The sequence below is a fragment of the Protopterus annectens genome, chromosome 2.part1 (genome assembly GCF_019279795.1).
Source record: "Protopterus annectens isolate FY-2018-M chromosome 2.part1, PAN1.0, whole genome shotgun sequence".
In the NCBI taxonomy this organism is placed as follows: Eukaryota; Metazoa; Chordata; order Ceratodontiformes; family Protopteridae; genus Protopterus; species Protopterus annectens.
This window is the reverse complement of record NC_056729.1, coordinates 1,360,883,354-1,360,903,190: the sequence shown is the minus strand read 5'-3', so window position 1 is coordinate 1,360,903,190 and position 19,837 is coordinate 1,360,883,354. Positions and strand designations below refer to the sequence as shown.

Below are 19,837 nucleotides of genomic sequence, written 5' to 3'. Positions count from 1 at the left end.
ATTTCCAATTTAGTTACCAGAATTAATCTCCTTGTACCTAAACTAATTAACAATGATCAAACCGAGTTTATTTTAAATAGACAAGTACAGGACAATATAATAAGAATACATACATTATAGGTTATGCAAATAAAAATAAAAAATAACTTTGTATCATTAGTCTCAATTTAGATAAGTCTTTTGACTCAGTTAATTTGTTGTACCTTTTTAAAACACTTAAAGTTTACAATTTCTCACCTGAGCTAATTGCATTAATTTCTAAGTTATACAATAACTCTTGTGCTTATGTTAAAAGAGGTTTGTTTCTTTCTAATTGCTTTAAACTACAAAAAGGCACAAATCAAGTCTGCCCATTATCACCTTTACTTTTTGCATTAGCTATAGAACCCTTTACTAGTAGAACATTAATGGTATCAAAATAAAAAAAACTTCAAACAAAAGATTCAACTCCTTGCTGATGATATGTTACTAACAATAGGACATATAGAAAATCCATTAGAACATATAATTAGTTCTATGAGACAGTTTGAAGAAATCTCAAACTTAAGATTTAATCATAATAAAACAAGTACATTATTAATTAATAAAAACATTTAAAAATTCATACAAAAATATTCTAACTGCAATTGGAATAGCAACCAAATGAAATAGCTTGGTATAACCATTATTTCTAATAGTAACAAAATGATACAAACTTCCAACAGGTTGTTGATAACTTTCAAACTTGGACTCATTCAATCAGTCCTGGCCACGAAATGTGAAAAATGTGAAAAAACATCATTGCTAAGAAAAACAGAAAGGGTGACTTTATTTTAAAAAAATATCATTTGTTAATGAACATAAAATTCAGGGCAGCTGCAGTGGTGCAGCGGTTAGCATTGCTGTCTCACAGCAAGAGGTTCTCTGGTTCGATCCTCGGCTAGGGTGCTTTTTGTGCGGAGTCTGCATGTCCTCCCTGTGGTCGTGTGGGTTTTCTCTGGGTGCTCCGGTATCCTGCCACATCCCAAAGACATGCTGTAGGTGGATTAGACACTCTAAATTGGCCCTAGGCATGTGTGTGTGTCTTCTGTGGAAGGGTGGGTGCTGAGCTGGCAACTCTACACCATAAAACTCCACTGCCAATCATGAGCAGACAGGTTATCTGCTGTGGTGATCCCTAACCAGGAAAAGCCAAAAGAATGAACATAAAATTTAGTAATTACAAAAAATATAAATCTAGAAATATGCAATACTTAAAATGTCTTCTTTTTTGTTAAACAAATAATCTGTCAGGTATATTTAATACACGTCTCAAACTTTTTGTACCAACATCATTAGAATTATATTAAACTCTCCTTAACACTTTTGGTATATAACACTAATGCACTGAAGCCTTGCTGGCTCACACAATGTACTCATAAACAGCCAGCCTACTATATATATCACCTTTCTATTGATATTCTTTCAAAATACTGATAACAAATCAAATTTAGAGTAAATGAAATTGCTTGTAAGCAATGAATTTTCCAAGAAACCAGTGTCCGATTCTATCGCTAACCATATCTATAAATGCTAGAACATTTATTCTGGTTTAAAAAATAAAAATAAACATTGTTTTTCTCTTGTGCATTTATATTTTATGTCATCTATTACTGGCAAACAGAGCCTACGGAAACCATGAACTGTAAATCTGATGCAAATAATTTAAATCTCTAATGTATAACATTTTTCAGATCCTCTTACAATGTTTTCTGATTTTTAGACCTATGTATTAACTATTTATTGTGCCATGCCAGTTTGTTCATTTCTTTTCAAACACCCAGTAGCTAGTTCCCATATCCTAATTTTCCGAAGTTATATATTCCCACTACTGCCTTACACAACAATATGCACCTTTAGTTTTATCATCTCATAAAAGGTTTGAACAATTAAAAATGGTACTTGACTCATCACTTTATCATATCTTTCTATCATACTAGTTAAAATGTAATATAGATGTAGGGAACATAAAACATCACTTCCACCACTTTCTTATTATATAATATTCTTTTCTTGATGGGATTTAAGTGACATTCGAATAGTAAAAAAAAAAAAAACATTCATATTCTAAATAACTAGATACAGGAAACAAAACATATTTATCGACATATAATTTCTTCTTTTGAATGACAGACTAAAAGTATTCAGCTTCTACTAGCATCTCTCATTTTATCTACATTAAATTGACATTTTCTCTTTCTTACCTCCTCTACTCTAAAATATACTTTCAAATAAGTTTATTTTTTTCATAAAAGTAAACAGATGCAGAATGATTCAATTTGATGCCTACTACCTTGTTCTCAAGTATGTTCCATTGAAAACTGTGGAAAACCTTCTTAAATTCATCCAAGATTTGTCATAGTGGTCTTTCACTACTGAGATGTAAGCCCCCCTGCATGTCTAAAAATCCATTACAATGTTTCTCAAGTGGTTAACTTTACAAATATTTAGAGGTTTTATGGATTTTATGAACACATAGGTAAATAAGATATTTAATCTAGATAAAAAATTGTTCCCCAAATTACTGGAATTCTTAATAGATATCAATAATAATGCATTGAAAAATAAATCATATTTGTCACAAATTTATAAAATTCTTATGTTAGATTTCACATATTTAGATAATTCCTATTGGATCTACTCCTCAAAAATTAATAATGAAGGCTTCTTTGAGGAATACAAGAAAATAAAATTAAAATCTACAGATAAAACATCATTATACTGAAAATTTCCACTTGGAATTTTTTTACGCAGAGGCTTTTGTCACTCCTAACATAATTACAATTATGTATAAATCAAATAGAATTAACTGCTGGAGATGTGATTTTGAAATAATAGCTGATTGGACATATATGGTATATGAGTGCGAAGTCATCTCCTCTTTCTGGAAAGAAATTAATCACTTTTTTCAAGTTCTATGGTCAGATAGATATAATATTTCTAAATTTTTAGTTTTATTTAATGCTCTGATTCCTGAAATACTTCTAAAAATACAAGTGCCTCTTCTTTGGTCTATTCTTGTTATAGCCAGAAAAGTAATTACTAAAAAATGAAAAAAATAAAGTTACCCCTTTAGTGTTGAATTTGTTAATATGGCAAAAATTATTTGCAGTAGTGAATGACATACTATAAAGATAAGAACTTCTAATAATACACATTCATATAAATTTTGGCTTAAACTTAAAGACTTGCTTGAAAAATATTAATTGTTGTTGGTATATAACTTTGATGTATTAATCAGCTGTGGACTTATATAAATAGTCATTTGTTTGTTTTATAATTGATTTGTTTATTTACTGTTTTAAAACCAAATAAAAATTAAAAATAAAAAAATAAAGGCCTTAAATCCTTCAACTATCCCACTAGATTATCACAACTTACCTTATACTCAGTAGCCTACTCACTGCTCTAAGGTGACCTGTGCCTCACTTTTCAAACCAGGAAATGCCCGGTCCTATTTGACTTCCTATCTCTTTAGCAAACCCAGTGGTTCTAAAAACTCTCATACTAGGGATGTAAATTTTCTCCAACAAATAAAGGAAACTCACTGGAGGGATATGTTCCAAACTTAATGTATTCTCAGCCTGTGGAAAAAGTTACCACTACAGGTGGAGCAAAGTGCTAATTTATCTGACTTAAAGGCTAGTCTTGAAGATTAGATGAGTAAACACACATTTACATTAGGATTATCATGTACAGTCTTGCTTGAGTTGTAGCGGTAGGCACCATTAGGTATCCATAAAGGGTAGTAGGGTAGCAAGAAGTTAGGTGTGTCTACTTTAACATGTATATGGCTAGGCCTCCTATATTTCTTGTGACTGCTTGCCTAGTATTGTTCCTATATGTATGTATGTGTATATATATATATATATATATATATATATATATAGAGAGAGAGAGAGAGAGATGGATACGTATAGTTCCCTTTCAGATATCAACATCTTGGAATGTCGAGCTGCATATGGTGAAGACCATATGATTGACAATAATGCCAAAATGCTTGTACTAAGATTGTGGCACAAGTGTGAATCAAGGAATTTACCATTTTTCTCCCCAGAGTTGGTATATTGCACAACCACAGTTTTTAGTTATTTTTGTTACTTTTCAACATTGCAGAATGTCAGTCATATGGTCTTGACCATAAGCAGTTCGACATTCCATAACATTGATGCTATGCAGGCACCCATATATAGATATAGATATATATATATTTTCACACAAACATACAAAGACATATGCACACCACACACCCAAGAATATACAAATGTATACAAAACACACACTAATTCAGTAACATTATACATAAACTGAGATCATACAACAACAAAGGTAAAAAAATGCCAGTATCTCACATCTCATCCATCTTTCCACTGCATACATAACAGCACCTCAACTTCAAACAACTTCTTCCTTTAGGCTGTGGTAGTATGATGTTATATGTAATTACAATAATACAAGATATAACTAAAATTATGGCAATACTAAAAATGGGCAGTGACAGCACTACAGCTGAAAGGTTTCCTGAAGTGTGTTGCTTAGTGCTGTGAACTGTAGCAGCCAGCTACCATTACCTCCATACCACATATACCCATGGAACAGGATCTTTGATGAGGCAACATAGCCACATGTATGGACTCTAACAAAAATAAAATCTTTATTTAGACATTAACTACCTATAGGCAGAAGTCCACTTCCAACAAAACCCATGTATAAAAAATATAGAAGCTGGCAGGATGACCCCAACCCATTCCAGCCTCCATATGGAAACTTCTTCTGTACACACCTTACTTAATTATGTTAACTCCAGAGTCAGCCAACCAAGGAAAAGGGACAAGCAACACAGTTCTGAAAAAATTATTTTAGCTCCCTTTCTACAACAATTGAGTTCAGAAACAATATAACCGAACTGCACCCCGTGGTTCAGAAAATGCAACACAAATAAATACTCCATGGTCTCTCACTCCTATTCCCTCCAAAAAAAAAAAAACTATAAGAAACCTGAATGCACAGAGTACAAAATCTACACAAACCGTATCACTAATAGTAGCCCTTACTGTTACCGCTATGTATGTTTTAATTACAGGAATGGTCTATTCAAAAGGTGAGGGAGACAATGACTAATGTCATAGACTCCTACAGATAAAGCAGTGTGACACACATTATCTTCTTTCAAACAATTTACTTATTTTGGTGGAGTGTTATGATGTACATTTTACTGTCTTTTGTGTTTTCATTTTGTTGTATTTGCCTACACATAAACATTTAGCCTTAGAGATATACTAACAGTGTGGGATTCTCTGTCTCTGTAAACTACCACTGTTACCATGGACACAGGGCCTCTCTTGTGCTCAATTAAAACATGAAAGCAAAACAGGTGGAACAAGTGTACTGTTTTATTAAAGTTCTAGAAGCTACAGTCTTGATGTCTTAGCAATTTGCTTTCCTTTTTTTATATTTAGTTAAAGCATTATGTGTGTCTGACTCACGTGTCACTTGAAAAACGTCCAGTGTTTCCTCATGAGGGATTCATCCAGGGCACCTAGAAGCTATGGCTGTTTAACTGTTTAACTTTAACTGAATTTTCAGGATTTTATAAGTCAATGATCTTCGCCTGAATCATAAAACCTTTATTATCTTTTTGCAGGCTGCGGCCTAAGCAAAGTTTATTATATAAGCGTGTTTACAAATAAATGAGTACAGAAATAATAATCATCTTGAATATCTCAACACAGTTGTGAATAAATTAGTATAACAGGAAAGGTGAACACTTATTTCTTTCATTTTTTTCATTTATTGATCTTGCTACAAACACCAGTGTGCCAACATTTTTCTTTTTACCTGCTGATTTATTTTATAGTAAGAGCAAGTTACTCTACAGATACAAAACTAGAATTATGATGTCTTATTCTTACATGTCATTTTCTGTTTTATATAAATTAATCTTGTAGCATTCAGGGAAGTAAAACATTTTTTTAATATCATCCATCAATTTTACAATTTTTTTGTTAAATAATATGACCTGTAATGCATTTTTTATTATATATGCTGCTTGTTTCCCCTATTGTTCTAGATTCCCCATCCATGTGAAGTCAATCAAGTTTAACTTGGACAATTGGATGAGGAGTAGCAGATTAATCCATGGTTTGGCAACAATGTCTCTAATGGACACAGGCAGCCTGTAAATGGGACATCTCTCAGGTCCTTGCTCTTAAATGTTTTCCCTCTCAAGCCACTGCTTGCACATATCAAAGGTACCAGAACTTGTCAGAGATTTGGGATGCATGGCTTACAAAGGCCCTTGTGGTCATTAACCTAGTAAACACCTATGAACCTAATAGGCACAACACTTTGGGTACAGAAGCTGATTAATAATCACATAGCTGAATTCACGCAATTTGGATAGGTATAATTATTTCAAGGTAAAAAGTGAGTGTCTAGTATAGATTATCTTTCTCTTGCATTATTAGATATGTTGTTTGTGTCAGCAGCAGACAATGTATATTACTTCGAAAATCAAGTCAAAGTAATTCTAAAAGTATAGTCATTATGTATTATTAATTTACTACATCAAATGTCAAATAAATCATTGTATCCTTTTACAGGGACAACAAGGGACATCTCAGCAAGCAATGGGTACAAAACATTGAAACACGAACTGGATAGGCACACTGGTCCATTGTAGAATGCGCACACACACAGTCTTGCAGACACACTCACTCCGTATACACCTTTGGGCAAGTTGGAGAAAGCCAATTCATCTATATGTCTTTAAGGACTGGGAGGGAAACTGTATCATCCAGACAAAACTTACACAAACACAGGGAAGACATGCAGACTCCACAGAGAGAAGGTTATCTAACCAAGAATCAAACCAGAGAACGTCTTGTTGAAGGTAGTGACACTAGTCACTCTCTACTGCACTGCCTTATTCATAGCATCATAGGATCATAGGAATGTACTAGGCTATTGGCTCTGAGGCCCTTATAAGCCTAGTCAATAGTTTAGCCCATATATAGATAAATCAGCACCCGATGCCCCTGTCCAGCAGGGGCATAGGTTGAATCCCAAGGATGTATTTTCTATTTCCCATCCAGTTATCCAGGTTGCACTTAAAAAGGGGTAAAGAGGTACTCTGTTTGACATGGAGAGGGAGTGTATTCTACAGATGGGGGAGTCTCTGGGACACAAATCTGTCCTGCCAACAACTCCTATTGATGTCACAGATCAGGTTGAGGCCACGTGTGCAGGTTACTCGAGGGAAGCTTGACTTGCAGATATGCAGCAGTCCCATCAAGGCAGGGTCCGAAATCATCTTGTATGCCAGATAGAGGTCACCTCTGAGGAGTCTGTATGAAACCGAGTAGAGGAATTGGGCTTTTAGCCTATCTGTGTATGGTAGATTTTTGAGGCCCTAGATTCTCCTGGTGAGGTACCTCTGTGGTCTCTCCAGCTGTTGCATGTGCTTTGCAAGGTACATGCTGAATGGGGCATTGTACTCAATAATGGGCTTTATAAGGGAAGAATGCAGGAATGTTATGACCTCCATGTCACTGGATGAGATACCTTTACTTATGTGGTGGGCCATGTAGAAAGTTTTCCATACAATGGAAGCAACATTGTGATCAAAAGTCAGGTTACTATCAATCTGGGTGCCCAAATCCCTCACGACTGACTGCGTGCTTAGGACATTGTTATTAATGTGATAATTTTTGAGGATGTCACTCTCCCCAAAGGAGATGATAATGCATTTTTTGTATTCAGCTTGAGGCCATGTTTCTGGCACCAGTAATTTGTTTGGGTGAGACCCTCTTGGAGGATGTCCACATCACTAGGGGAATTGATGACCGTGCCCAGCTTGCTGTCATCTGCAAACTTGGTCAGCCATAGCCCTTTGGTTTTGGCCTGCACCTCAGAAAAGTATATCCCAAATAACAGAGGACCCAATACAGAACCCTGGGTACGCCACTCGATATGGGTCTACTGCTTGAGGTGGCTTCCCCTACTTTGACTAGATGGGTTCTATCAATGAGTCAGTTAGCTACCCATCTGGTAACATAAGGACTGGTGCCTAGTTGAGAGAGTTGATCTACTATGCCCGAATGGGGAATAGTGTCGAAGGTTTTAGCCAAGTCAAGGTAGGCAGTGTGCACTGTATTCCCCTTGTCCATGGCTTTGGTGACCGTCTCAAAATAGTCAACAAAAGTTAACAGACATGACCTACCCTTGATGAAGACAAACTGTGTGGGATCAAGTGTTTGGAGGTTGCCAATGTCCTTGTTAATGAGGTCCATGATAATCCATTCCATGGCCTTGCAGATCAGGCTAGTCAGGCTGATGGGTCTATAATTTCCTGGATCGGTGGACACTAAACCTTTGTGTAAAGGGATAACAGTGGCTGCCCTCCAGTCAGCTCGGACAAAACTGCTACTCAGGCTTTGGTTGAATAGGGTGCCTAATGGTGCTGCAAGCTCCTGCCCGAGTTCACGTAGGATGTAGCCTGGGATTTTATTGGGTCCCATAGAGGCTGTAGTTTTTGCCATTGAGAGAACAGTGATGACCTGATCCCTAGATATAAGGGGAAGGGGGCAGGTACTGTGAATATCCCAATTTACTGATGGGGGGGTACAGAGGGGTGAAATTTTCACTGACTCTATCAGCCAGCAAGCTTGCTGTGTCTACAACATTTGTATATGTGATGTCCTTGACCACCAGTTTTGAACAGATCTGGGTGCTAACTTTGAGATTATGGATGTATGTGAAGAAGGCCTTATGATTGTCTCTAGTAGATGTGGCCAATTTGGACTCGAAGTTTGCTTTGGAGGATTTCACTAGTGCTCTTATTTGCTTGTTTAGGCTAAGGAGAGACTGCCTCCAATTGGGCACCTACTCCTTCTTGGTCCTGGACAGCATTTTTTTTCTTCTGTTATAGAGTTTATTTATTGCAGATGTCCACCAGACAGTTTACTCTTCCTTACGGAAGATGATTTAGTCCTGTCAGGTATTCCTGATTCCATGCATCTATATAAATGTTCGTATAGTAATATGGTATAGTTTTGGATACTGGTGCCAGTTCCTTGAGAGGGGGAGGGGGCTGTGAAGCTGTTTATAATATCCCACAGGTGGCTGTAATCAGCTTTGGAGAAGTTGTTTGACCCTAGCTAGAGGGGGCAGGGGAGATGGTGACTTTGAACATGACCGCTTTATGGTCGGATCTTACAAGGGAGGATGATACTGCATGGATGCTGCAGTGGCTACTCATGATGGTTAATACCAAGATATTATAACCTCTTGCGGGGGTATTGACTAGCTGTTCCAAAGCATTTGCATTGACAAAATCAAGGAATCTCTGGGTATTTGTGCTCTGGCATGAGTAGTTCTGCCAGTCTATGTTTGGGTAGTTAAAGCGACCCAGGATCAGGGAAAAGGGTTGAATCTTGATACATTTGAAGAGGTCTAGATAGGCAGTTTGGGCATCTTGAGTTAGATTTGGGGGCCGGTAGCTAGCTATGATTTGTATAGTGGTCTTGTCAATGGTTAACTGCACCTGGAGTGTCTCCTGTGTGTCATACTGTTTGACCAGCCTGGAGGTGTGTATGTCTTTAATATATATTGAAACTTCACCTCCTTTGGCTTAACTACCCACAGTTTGGGGTCTGAATGTATGATAGGATGAGTAACCAGGTATGGCTGGGGTGCTGTCTGCAGCTTTGAACCAGGTTTCTGTGACTGTGCAGATGTCATCATTTTTCAGAATTAAGAATGCTTGCAATGAGTGCAATTTCATGTTTAGACTCCTAGCGTTTAGCAGCATGACCATTAATTTGGGTTTTGTTGAAAGTTTTATGTCGGTAGTTTTAACCTTATTACTTTTTCACTATGGGGGAGGCAAGTGCCTTTGCCAGAAGCCTGAAGCCCAAGTGAGACAGATGCAGCCCATCTCTGGCAAAGCATCGTGGTCTGTCAATCATATCTTCTCAGGCTGTCAGGTACTGGATCCTCCTGGAATGAGACAAGAAACTAAGCCAATTGTTAAAGTCAATCATTTTCTGTTTGTATTGAGACATCATTCTGGGTGATGGTAGAATGCTGCTTAAGGTTAGGGACATACCTGTCTGGGGCACATATTCAGCAAGTGCAATCATGTCTCTCTATAGTCCAGGGAGGTATGTCTCAAGTAATTCACACCAACATGGACTATGACAAAGTCATAACAGTACCTTTTGTTGAGAGACTTGAGTGTGTGTGTGATATTAGTCATTTAATCATCATTTCTAAATAATACTGTAATGTCCACATATGTAATACTGTAATGTCCATATATGTTACTGCAATGTGCACATATGTGATACTGTAAAGAATTCTGCTCCTGCATATTAGAGGGTCATTATTAATATATTTGAAAGGCACAGGCTTCACTATCTTGATGCCATTAGACATATTTGACCTATTTTAGCAATCAAGCATAACTTATTGTTCACATTGCTCTGCCTTAGGAGAATTTTGACAATACTAGATAATACAATTTCTTCCTCAATCAGAAATATTTTACTTATTAATGTTATCTGATAGAAATTGAAGGCTACAGCAATAAGTATGTTAATCTACCAATGACTTGCTTAACTCTAAACCAGTATACCTCCTCCAAACTGTAGAAGAATATAATTTAAATCAAAACAAAATGTCTTGGCAATACATTTTTAAACTGGTTTCATTGTGATTCTTTTGTATCAGTAATTATGAGTAAAGCACGACTAATTAAAACTATTACACAGAGTGTGGTCAGAAACAACAAGATTTATGTATGTAAAAACTGGGAAAACTAGAACATGCTGTCGCTATTTACTCAACCTATAGTGACCTTAAAGATTTTTATAAAAATAAATGGGGTGCTATGGGTATTGATGAAAGGTGCTGGAAGGTTTGCATCATAAGGAAGCCTCACTCAAGCATTTGTAGTTTTTGATTTATGTACTCAGCATCAAAAACTGTCTTTGTAGAATCAGTTCTGAATAGAGCTTTATATTTATCTGAGGAAAATGTTCTAAAAATATGAAGTAATAGGAAGTGTAATTCATCTAACATGACATTTTGTATATAAAGTGATTTGAAAAACAACACACCAGGAAAATAGCAGACATATCCCTAATAATAGAAAATACTGTGATAATTACATTGATACATCTTCTACTGATTAAATTGCCTTTGCAATAAGCAGGGCAGTCATAAAAAATACCATGACAAAGAAGACCCACATGAAGAATCGGTCAATTACTTTAGCCACCTTCTTCCACTGAGCTATTTTAACAGAGTTCAGCTTTTGCTTTCTGAGGTAGGTACTGATATATTCTATACTATTCAGTATTGAATCATAATGGTCACACACGAGTGCATCACATTTTCCTAATGTGCTGCATGCCTCTGTCATACAGTTACCAAACTGATCCTTTGATTTAGTGAGGGCATATCTTTCACAGATATTGCTGCTGCCCTTTCCGGAATATTCCCGTTTGACTTGCAGTTCTTTTACGTTTTTAGGAACACGATCATCACTATGGTCACGGATGTTCTGCTGATCCTGCTGCTTCTGTTCTTGCTGTTTTCCCATTGTTTTCAAGGAACTAATGCAGCTTTCACCAGTTTCATAAACAAAAAGCATTTTTGACATGTAATCCAGTATGACAACTTTGGCCCATTGTGGTACTGGTTTTGCTTCTGGTCCACAGAAGTGAATATTCATGATAAAGATTGTCAGAGCTGTGGAAGCTGTAATCATCATCATTGTTGCTAAATAATATTTCCCTGGAATACAGAAAAAGAAGTGTTACTTCAGAAAGCACGCACAAAATAATAATTACACAGCCTGGCTACCTTATAATTGATAGAAAACATAGCTTTCTCCAATCCTTCCCTAACCTGCTTAACCTGGGTTTTAGCACCAGCAAAGTATATATTGCTTTGCAAACTACCATCATGGTTCCACTGTACAAAGGTGGCCCTACCACAGATCCAGATAATTGCAGACTAATAAGTATCATCATCATCATCAGCCTCATTTGAATGGTCATGGAAAGTATCATAGCAGATCACATAAACAGTCATATTGAGAACCTTTAGGTCCTCAAGTCAAAACAATTTGACTTTGTTAATGGTAGATCCTGTGTACTTAATCTTATCAATTCCTTTAATAGGGTCATGGAAACGTCAGATATGGCTCATGCCATCTGCACTAATTATCTTCACCTAGGTAAGGTCTGTGATACATTTCACAATGCTGGTATTATCAACAGGTTTGTACAAGTTAATATTAGTCCATATGTTGGACCTCTCAGTTGGCTCATTGATAGAACTCACACAGTAAGGATCAGAGGTACCTCTTCTTCACAGATGTTGTCACACTTGAGTTCTCAAAACCTCTGCCTTAGGACCCCTTCTTTCAAACATCTACTTTTCTGATGTTAAGGGTTGAATCGATGGGAAAAATGTTCCACATTTTACTATAAAGAGTTTTGCAAACAATTAAGGTACAGAACAAATAATATAGTCATAAGTACATACATTCATTTATGGCATTTGACTGTCCGAAACTAAAAAATATAGTCATGGTAACGTGTTAGAATAGATAGAGGAGATTAAAGTAGTAGGGAAGGCAATAGTGATATATATATATATATATATATATATATATATATATATATATATATATATATATAGATGTATAGATATATATATACATATAAAACTATATATATATATATATATATATAACTATATATATATATATATATATATATATATATATATATATATAGATTAGATTAGATTAGATATAGACATATATATATATATATATATATATATATATATATATATATATATATATATGCAGAATGTTGAGGAGCACATTTACAAACAAGATTACTTACCTTGGGAATGTATTTGTATCAATAAACATTAATAAGGAGGTGGGTGGTAAGGTTTAGAAAAATGAGGGATGTATAAGTAGTAGGGTGATGAGAGGAAAGGGAGGAACAAGATCAGTGGTTATCAGAGAGTGCTACCTACACTGGTGCTAAATAGTTTGTAAGTTATTGAGAAATAGGTTATGACTAGTTTCATGTGACTGGACAGAGTTCCAAACGTTCACTATATAAACACAGTTTAGTGTGCCGCCATCATTTTTGCTTGAATTGGTGACTTGTAAGAGGTAAGTGTCTATGATCTCAGTTTTCTGGTTGGGATGTAGCTACCAACAGTACAGGATATAAGACAGCATATATTAGGCTGAAATAGTATTTTGCCAGCACTTTGTTAATAGGTGAAGTAGTTCTAATCACTTTGTGTTTTGTATAGCTTATATGGTTTTACACTGGAGAGGTTTGGTTGGGCAGGTTTGCTGAAAATTTTGCAGCTTTGTGTAAGTTCATACATTTATGTCAGTATAAGATCAGTCCTGAAAAAAAGGAGTCTGAAATAACAATGTGTCTGTTATAGTTTATAACACATAAATAGTCCTCAGAATCTTTTAGATATATATATTTCTGAACTAATTTATACTTTTCTGCTATACACATATATTGAATATATATACATTTATACCTATGGCTGTATACACATTCTTGAACACATATATTATTTATCAAGAATATTTTATTTGTTTTTATATTGATTGACTCATCATTTTTATTGATTCATTATATATATATTTATATGTTTATTATTGAAGTTTCTGTAATTAATTATAACTTAAATACAAATATAAACAACTATTTTTTATGTTATATGGTTAAATATTTATTTATTATATTTATTACCATATTTAATAATCTTATAATATATCTATCTATTTTATTATACATATTTTTATATACAACAATATGCACTTTATGAGTATTTCATTAGATATAAATGCTTTACGATATATTCTTTAAAAGATGACCATTTACTCGTAAAACTAGGACCTCTCTGATAATATAAAATGTGCTTTACATTTTTTTTTTTATATATGTTTTTTATATATTTATATTATACATGTATAAATTCTTAAATATATATATTTTTTTTTCTTTTTTTTTTTACATTTTTTTTCATTTTTTTACATTATACATATAGTCTATAGAATAAGATAGATATAGTTAGTTAAAAGTTTTTCGTTGTTGAGGTAGAGTTAGTTCAAATCTACCATGCTGACATTACTCATTGTCTTATTAGTTACATCATTATGATGTTTTATTGACTCTGTCTCTCCTAAATATATTTTTACGGTCTGTTTTTTTTTATGGTTTTTTTTTTTGGTTTTTTTTTTTGTCAAGCCAGGAAACACCGACCTATCTATATACATATATAGTTCCCCCATTCAGCTCAATATTCTATAGCGATATTTCAAGTTTTTTACTATCTATGTATGATAATTAATCTATTGTTTCATAAGCGAAATTGTTTTTTACAGCTGATAGTTTTTTTATGATTTTTATGCTTTTTTTTTTTTTTTGCATATAATAATTTCATGCATTTAGATTTAGATAGAGCAAGAGACTTTGAGAGCTTTACTATATATTACCATATATTAAATTTATGAATCATTTTTATGATACTTTGTATGTATTTTATATATTATTTTGTTATTTTTTAGTTTTTGTTGATTGAGTTTTTGATTCTACTCCTATAGATGATTTTTTTCTATGGTCTTTTTTTATATATATATTTTATTTTTTTATTTTAATATTTGGTTTTAGTTTTAAATTTTATTTTAACTTTTTTACTTTGTTTTAATGTGTTTGTTTGTGCTCTTGTTTTGTATATTTAATTGCCTTTTTTAGCAGTTGATTGATTTTATCTGAATTTGATTAGTAGTTTAGATGCTTTTGTTTTAGATACTGATTAGATTATTTAGTTTTAGTTTTAGTATTTTTACTACTTTTACTATTAGTTATACTATTTTAGCCTTGCCACCTTTTGTATTAATAAAGAAGAATCCTTTTGCAGCATCATCGTGGTGGTTCCTCATCCTTGTGTTTTTTAATCTCTGGAATGCTGGTAAGAAAAGATGAAGGGCCAGACTCAATAATGCCTAGACTAAGTGTACACGATATGTATTCAAGAACATCCTAACACATTTTTTGTGCTTTCTAGTCACTCAGAAAGATTACACTTAGTGTACATGCATTCTACACTTTGTGGTAACCTTTATGAATCCATGTCAATATTTAAAGCTACAAGAAAATAAGGTAAAATTAAAATGAGGAGAAAGAAGGTGTGTTATGCCTGTGTTCTCTGTTCACTTTGAACAATGAACACTTAGTGTCGGTGTTATTGAATCCTGGGAGAAGAGTAAAGTATAGTTGGTATTACCAGTGTCCAAGCTGTATTAAGAAGAGCAGTTTCATTTAGGTAAGACTTAAATTTAAAGGCCATACAAACATTTTATGTTTTTTTTTTTTTAGGTGACATAGTGTGTTTGCTGAAGTGTCTTTTCTGACTAACTATTGCTCCAAGATGTTTGCATGAGAAACGCGTTCAATGAGGGCCTATATATATATATATATATATATATATATATATATATATATATATATATATATTTTTTTTTTTAGATGAAAGCAATTTCCCCAAAGCTAAATATGTGTAAATGTTTGTCTGCATCTGGAAGAAATTAAGATTCTATAAGCCATTGTTGTATTTTTTGAAAACTTTGCTGAGTTATTTGCTGCAACAGGTTAAGGAGGTTTGCACAGCAGATAAACATGTAATCACCTACGCACAAATAGCTCATCTGGTCCAAGGATTGGTGAAGGGACTTGGCTTCTTTTACAAAAGTTTATTAATTATGAAAATCTGTCAGTATCTGAAGAAGTATGCACCATTTGTGTGATATTTTAACATTTGTTTTGTTTAGATTCGTTTTTTTATATGTATATAAAAACAGCTGAAACTGGGACCCCAGGGGCAGTCTATTTGTATAAAATAAGTAGGTATATTTATTTTAAAAATGGACAAATTGAAGATAGATATACAAAAAGATACACAGCTAGACAGATATACAGACAGATAAATAGATGTTTGGGAGAACTCCAACAGTTGTTTATTGTTTCAAATTGTAGGAAATGCTGCAAAATTCAGTATTCATACAGTCTCGTTTGTCCCTCCAGTGCATGTAGTTGGTCTGGACACACTTGTAAAAAAAAATATATATATATATATATATATATATATATATATATATATATATATGTATATCTATAGATAGATAGATATAAAACAGCAGCCTGAGACACAAAAATATCCACTCAAACTCCTCTAAATTCACCTAACACTGATGACAAATCAGTTCTGTATTTTGGTGGCTGACTGCATGCTTAACCAATTCCATTAAAGTTGCAGCTTTCTAACTGCTTTATGAAACACAAATAAACTCTTTAACCATTGCTGATGGTATCTCATACTTCATAACATAAATACCAGACAGTGACCACTGCTTTCAAATGGGCCATTAAAAAATAATAATTCCATACTTCATAATAACCAATTGCAAATTCAGTTACAACCCAGATTTCTTCTGTTTAATTTGCTTCATCCCATTAAATGGCAACCACTTCATACTAGTTGCCAAACATCAACACTTGCCTTCACATTTTCTCCTCAGCTGAACTCAAAATTATGAATATCATTTATTTCTAATCTAAGTATTAGTAAAAATAAGTTTCCATGGAAAAATGATGTAGTGGGAATACAAGCACTAGGAATTATTCTGTTACACTGTATATCAGACATTTTCAAAGTTCTTCATGATGCATAAAAGAAGCAGGTAGGGATTCCAGTTGCATCACTTGGTGCTACTACATGTAATCTCTGGTGCAATGGTTTCAACAACATCAGAAAACAATAGGCATTTCAGTTGAGGGGTATACACATGAAAATGTACGCATATCCAGACAACGTCCCTTCATACTATTATACCTTTGACAGAAAGTTGAACACTTTAATGGTTCAAAGCTTTAACATGTGATTTAGCAACTGTCCAAAAATATATGGAGTAAGAACTGCCACATGGGTAAGCTAGTCTTAGAAAGGAAAGGGATATCTGAGATCAAATTGCTAACATCTACTAGATTATCAAGAAAGCAATGTAGTTCATGAAAAATATTTACTTCTGCTGCATCATCTTCCTGTCAACCATAACAAACTGTGGCATGTTTTTAGAGAAATGGGGCAGGGAGTTACCCTTTTTACCTCTTGAGAAATCTGGTTGCAGACTGAGAAGCAACTTAGTGTTCATGGAGACCAAATGAGCCATCTGCAGCTCTGAGCAACAGTTCAGCCTGAATGCAGAATAACTGAGTGGTTCAAGACTGGGAATGGAATGCACCAAGACTATATATTGCTCCTTTATTTATTTAATGATTTGTCTGGCAGTTGGCATGCAGGGTTTAGGCTGTGAGCTGTAGCTTCTGTTGTACAGGATTTGATTCCTTCTGCCATTATTTGCCTGTTGTGTGACCTTGAGCAAGTTGCTTTACCAAACATTGCTCCCAGGTCATCATAATAAAGAAACTGTGTGTCCGGTCATCCTACCTTTATTGACCAGGTCAGTCCCATTAGGCTAATAGCATCTTTTCAGGGGAGACCCAAGTTGATATTTATAATACTAGGGGAAATTAAGCCAGGGCATCAAGAAACTTCACATACGCTATTCAGTAGTTGCTATGGAATCATTTTCTTTCACCTGAACTACCACAACTTGGGCAGATGGGGCCTTAGTTTAACATTTCAGCTGAAGGATGACATACTGAGGAGAGCAGCACTACCCTTATATTGCACTGCAGTGTCAGCAATCCAGTGTGGGATCAGAACCCACAGCCTTCTGCAGCAAGGACAAGCATGCTATCTATTGCATCAATTACCTGGTAAACAAATGGGTATTATTGTTATTAGTAGTAGTAGTAGTAGTAGTAGTAGTAGTAGTAGTAGTAATAGTAGTACCAGCAGAGAAAGTAACAGTAGGAATAATTTATATGCTGAACGTATCATGCAAAATGCTGGGTTAGAAGAAGCATATGCTGGAAAAAATAAATGATGTCATATTTTTACATGTAGCCTTATCATTTCTTTGCAAATAGGTGGGGAGGAACTGGGGGTGGATATAGTAACATACTGTATTTTTATATTCAATGTTCTTCACAGATGCTGATTGTAGGCATGAAACTAAAAGTCCTTTGCTTCTTAGCAGTAAAGCTGAATACGATATTCAGCAAAGACAGCAATTGTCAACAAAGGTCTGTATAGTCAAAGTTTTGTTTTGTCTCATTAACAGCATACAGCTGTGTGAGTTGAACTACAGGTAAAGTTACGTTCCAGAAAAATTAATGCTTTTGAAAATTAGTGTCAGAGAAAACTTTTGAAAATACCATGAACTGCAAGAAAGAAAAATCAATCAATATTTAAGGAAATATGCCAAGACTTATTCCCTGGAAACTGTGATAATAAAACTGAAAGTCAAATACTTCTGACACATAAAGCTAAGACAATATTCAATAAAGAAAACACTGGATTTGGGAAAAATTGAAATCAAAATAAAAAGGTATGACAAGCAATGAGATCTATAGACAGTAATTATTTATTTATTTATTTCTATTTGATAACTGGGTGAGTGAGCCATTTTATTCATCCTTCACGGTCATGAAAAACTGAAGTAACTGAACATAAATTGGCAAGAACTTAGAGGTAGTTTTTGATGAATAGGTATACCCAGGGATTCAGAAATTCCACACCTAGAATTGCAGCCAAGACTGTTTACAATGTGTGTGCCATGGGCCCTGAAGCTCATTAGCAATGCATGCAAGCGGCAACCAACAGGTCCTCATCAATCTCCAGTGGAAACCCACAGGAAATTCATGTTAGACCAACCAACAGCCAGAGTAAAGTTTGGACAGGTGTTGTAAACAATGAACTTGCATGACTGAATGAATTAGTCATCATGAAACTGTGCACACAGATGGTAATGTTAAGTTGCTGATCTATTATTTATTTGTTTATTTATTGCTATTCTTTATGTGGAAGGACTGAGCATATGCAGAGAAATGTGTTATGGAAGATAGTAGCATGACTAAGGTTGGAGTGCAGAGGTGGTATTATGGCAAGAAAAATAGCAAAAACTGACAAGAATGCAAAGAGAGCTGCTGACCAAAGCAGGAATGCAGAACCTAGTGAAGGGGGTATGACAAATACACACAGATATTAATCTGAAATATATGAAGTGGAGAGGTGGGGAACAGTAAAGTAACATGATGTACCAAGCCACATCAGTCCTGACAATCAGGGTATTATCAATAATCAAAAAAACTATGAAGAAAACAAACTAAAACTAAGAAAGAAAAAAACGCTCAGGCAATCGCTGCTCCACACTCTTTAATATAAATTTGTATTATCAATAATGTAAATGTTATGCAAAGAAAGGCAACCTTGAAGGAATTAGAACTCATTATTCTCTACAGTGATATTTAACCAAACACTAGAGTCACTGCCCTTTAATTTCCCCTCCCCTTCCTTCTCTAATGAATGAGCTATACCTTACTCTTGCTGCCAGCCTGTACTTCCTTAATTGCTCTTTTCAGTTACTGCTCTTATGACTCTCCCTCTGTCTGTATAGTCAGTTATGTGCTGCTTTACTCTTTCCCTTTTCCATGCCATGAAGTTTTACCGATAACAACTTGTATTCCTAATATGTCTTTCTACCATCGTTTTAGTCTACTACTTCTATTACTATGTAGTCTAACATTTACTTTTGCATTTATGCTAGTAAGCACCCTTAGTTAGTTGTGTGCAA

General features: G+C 34.6%; 1 protein-coding gene across 1 annotated transcript in view; it reads right to left on the bottom strand.

The window, feature by feature from the left end:
• Positions 1-10,067: 10,067 nt before the first annotated feature.
• Positions 10,068-19,837, bottom strand: part of LOC122794441 (neuronal acetylcholine receptor subunit alpha-9-like) — a 298,924-nt gene continuing 289,154 nt past the window's right edge. The window contains exon 5 of the mRNA XM_044062816.1: positions 10,068-11,817. Within this exon, the coding sequence (XP_043918751.1) occupies positions 11,210-11,817 (608 nt within the window). The 3' untranslated portion in view covers positions 10,068-11,209. The remainder of the gene's footprint in view (positions 11,818-19,837) is intronic.